The sequence below is a fragment of the Triticum urartu genome, chromosome 1A (genome assembly GCF_056163025.1).
Source record: "Triticum urartu cultivar PI428250 chromosome 1A, HENAU_Tu73, whole genome shotgun sequence".
NCBI classification, from domain to species: domain Eukaryota; kingdom Viridiplantae; phylum Streptophyta; class Magnoliopsida; order Poales; family Poaceae; genus Triticum; species Triticum urartu.
The window spans coordinates 3,072,648-3,074,058 of NC_141873.1; the positions used below are offsets into that span (position 1 = coordinate 3,072,648).

Genomic DNA, 1,411 nt, shown 5'->3' on the forward strand with positions numbered 1-1,411 from the left:
CTCAGGTCGACCACCTCCGACGTAGGAGATGACCACCACCGCCATAATCCTCGTGATGCGATGCAGACCCGGAGTGCTTCAGCAAGCCTTCGCCGAATCCAATGAGATGTCGCAGTTTGAGGACGTAACGGCAGCCGCCCGCCTAGACTCGAAGGTCCTAGATCGAGCCCGGGACGCACCCCAGCAGCCACTTCCGCCATCTCGCACTACTTCCGCCGTGAGTTCATCCGCAATTCAGTACTAGTCTTGGGCAAAGAGCAAGAAGCTCAAGGTCTCTGGATGGCCAGTATAAGAGCGGCCGCGCCAAGGTTCTCCTGGCCCACGTGGTTGGCTGTTGGGGTAACGGTGACGAGGAGGATGGATGGCATCGGTCGTAACCGCCCGCCGCGCTACTTCAGCGACAACATCCGCTCCGGCAGGGTGCTCAGCGAGGAGGAGCGCGCCGCCGAAAATGTCTACATACAGGTAACTGTGCACTGCCGGTTTAGGCTTTTTTTTTGTAGGTGCTGTTGTGAATCTAAGTGTTGATGAAGATTTGTGTTACGTCCATGGTTCATCTGAAGCACGTGGAAAAAAATTTAAAGTTTGGACTAAGCCACAATGAACTGGTTTACATAATATATTTATTCTGCAGAAGATGGAGAGGGAGAAGCTGGAAAAGTTGAGGAGGAAGAAGGCGGATCAGGAAAAGGCCGACGCAGCAAAGAGTGCCAAAGGAAACAACGAGGTAACAAACCAAACAAACCATCTTTACAGGCCTCGAGTGTAATTAACTTGTGGTTTCTCTTTTATTTTTATTTTTATTTTCCAAAAAAAACAATGCGAAAGCTGTTTCCTCCTTTTGCTGGCATTCTACTTACGCTGGGCTACTGCAGAAGGGTGAGGGAGCTCATCCAAGCTGATTCCTCAGATCGATCAGGTCCTCCGTTGGCGGCGCTGGTGTTACATGTGATACATGTTCGCAAATGTAGTATTTTTTTCCTTCTGTTCTGGGGTTATTTATAGATAGATCATGTAGATGCTGTGTGCTGCTGTGAAAATATGTGCTTCTCGGTGGAGCTTTGGTATGTTGTCCTTGGTGGAGGCAGGAGACTCTGCCGACCAGAATCATATCTTGTCGCTGGAGTTTTCTGTTTACTTTTGATTAGCAACCTGTGCATGAGCCGCCGCCTGTGCGAGCCATGCATGCATCTGCAGGGGCGTGAGATGCACCCATCTGCATCAGGCTTTTTTCCTTTATGTCTTGCATCAGGCTCTTTTCTTTTCTTTTGTAACGAATAAAGCTATATAAGAGAAAGAATCTAAGACCTTATGCTATTTCCGAAACTTTTAATAAGATGGCTGCATGCATCGCTTAGATGCAAAGGCCGGGGGCAAGCCTCCTTTTCCAAAAAAAAAAGAATAGACGAAA

The 1,411-nt window shown here is 48.5% G+C and overlaps 1 protein-coding gene across 2 annotated transcripts; it reads left to right on the top strand.

Moving 5' to 3' along the window:
- The first annotated feature begins 279 nt into the window (after positions 1-279).
- Positions 280-902, top strand: LOC125532691 (uncharacterized). 2 transcript variants are annotated; one of them, XM_087545086.1, is made up of 3 exons: positions 280-465; positions 635-727; positions 876-902. In XM_087545086.1, exons 1-3 carry the CDS (start codon positions 280-282, stop codon positions 900-902), a joined length of 306 nt encoding a protein of 101 aa, XP_087401212.1. The 2 variants fall into 2 exon arrangements, with proteins under 2 accessions (XP_087401212.1, XP_087400987.1); XM_087544861.1 differs by having other exon boundaries at positions 879-902.
- Positions 903-1,411: the final 509 nt, after the last annotated feature.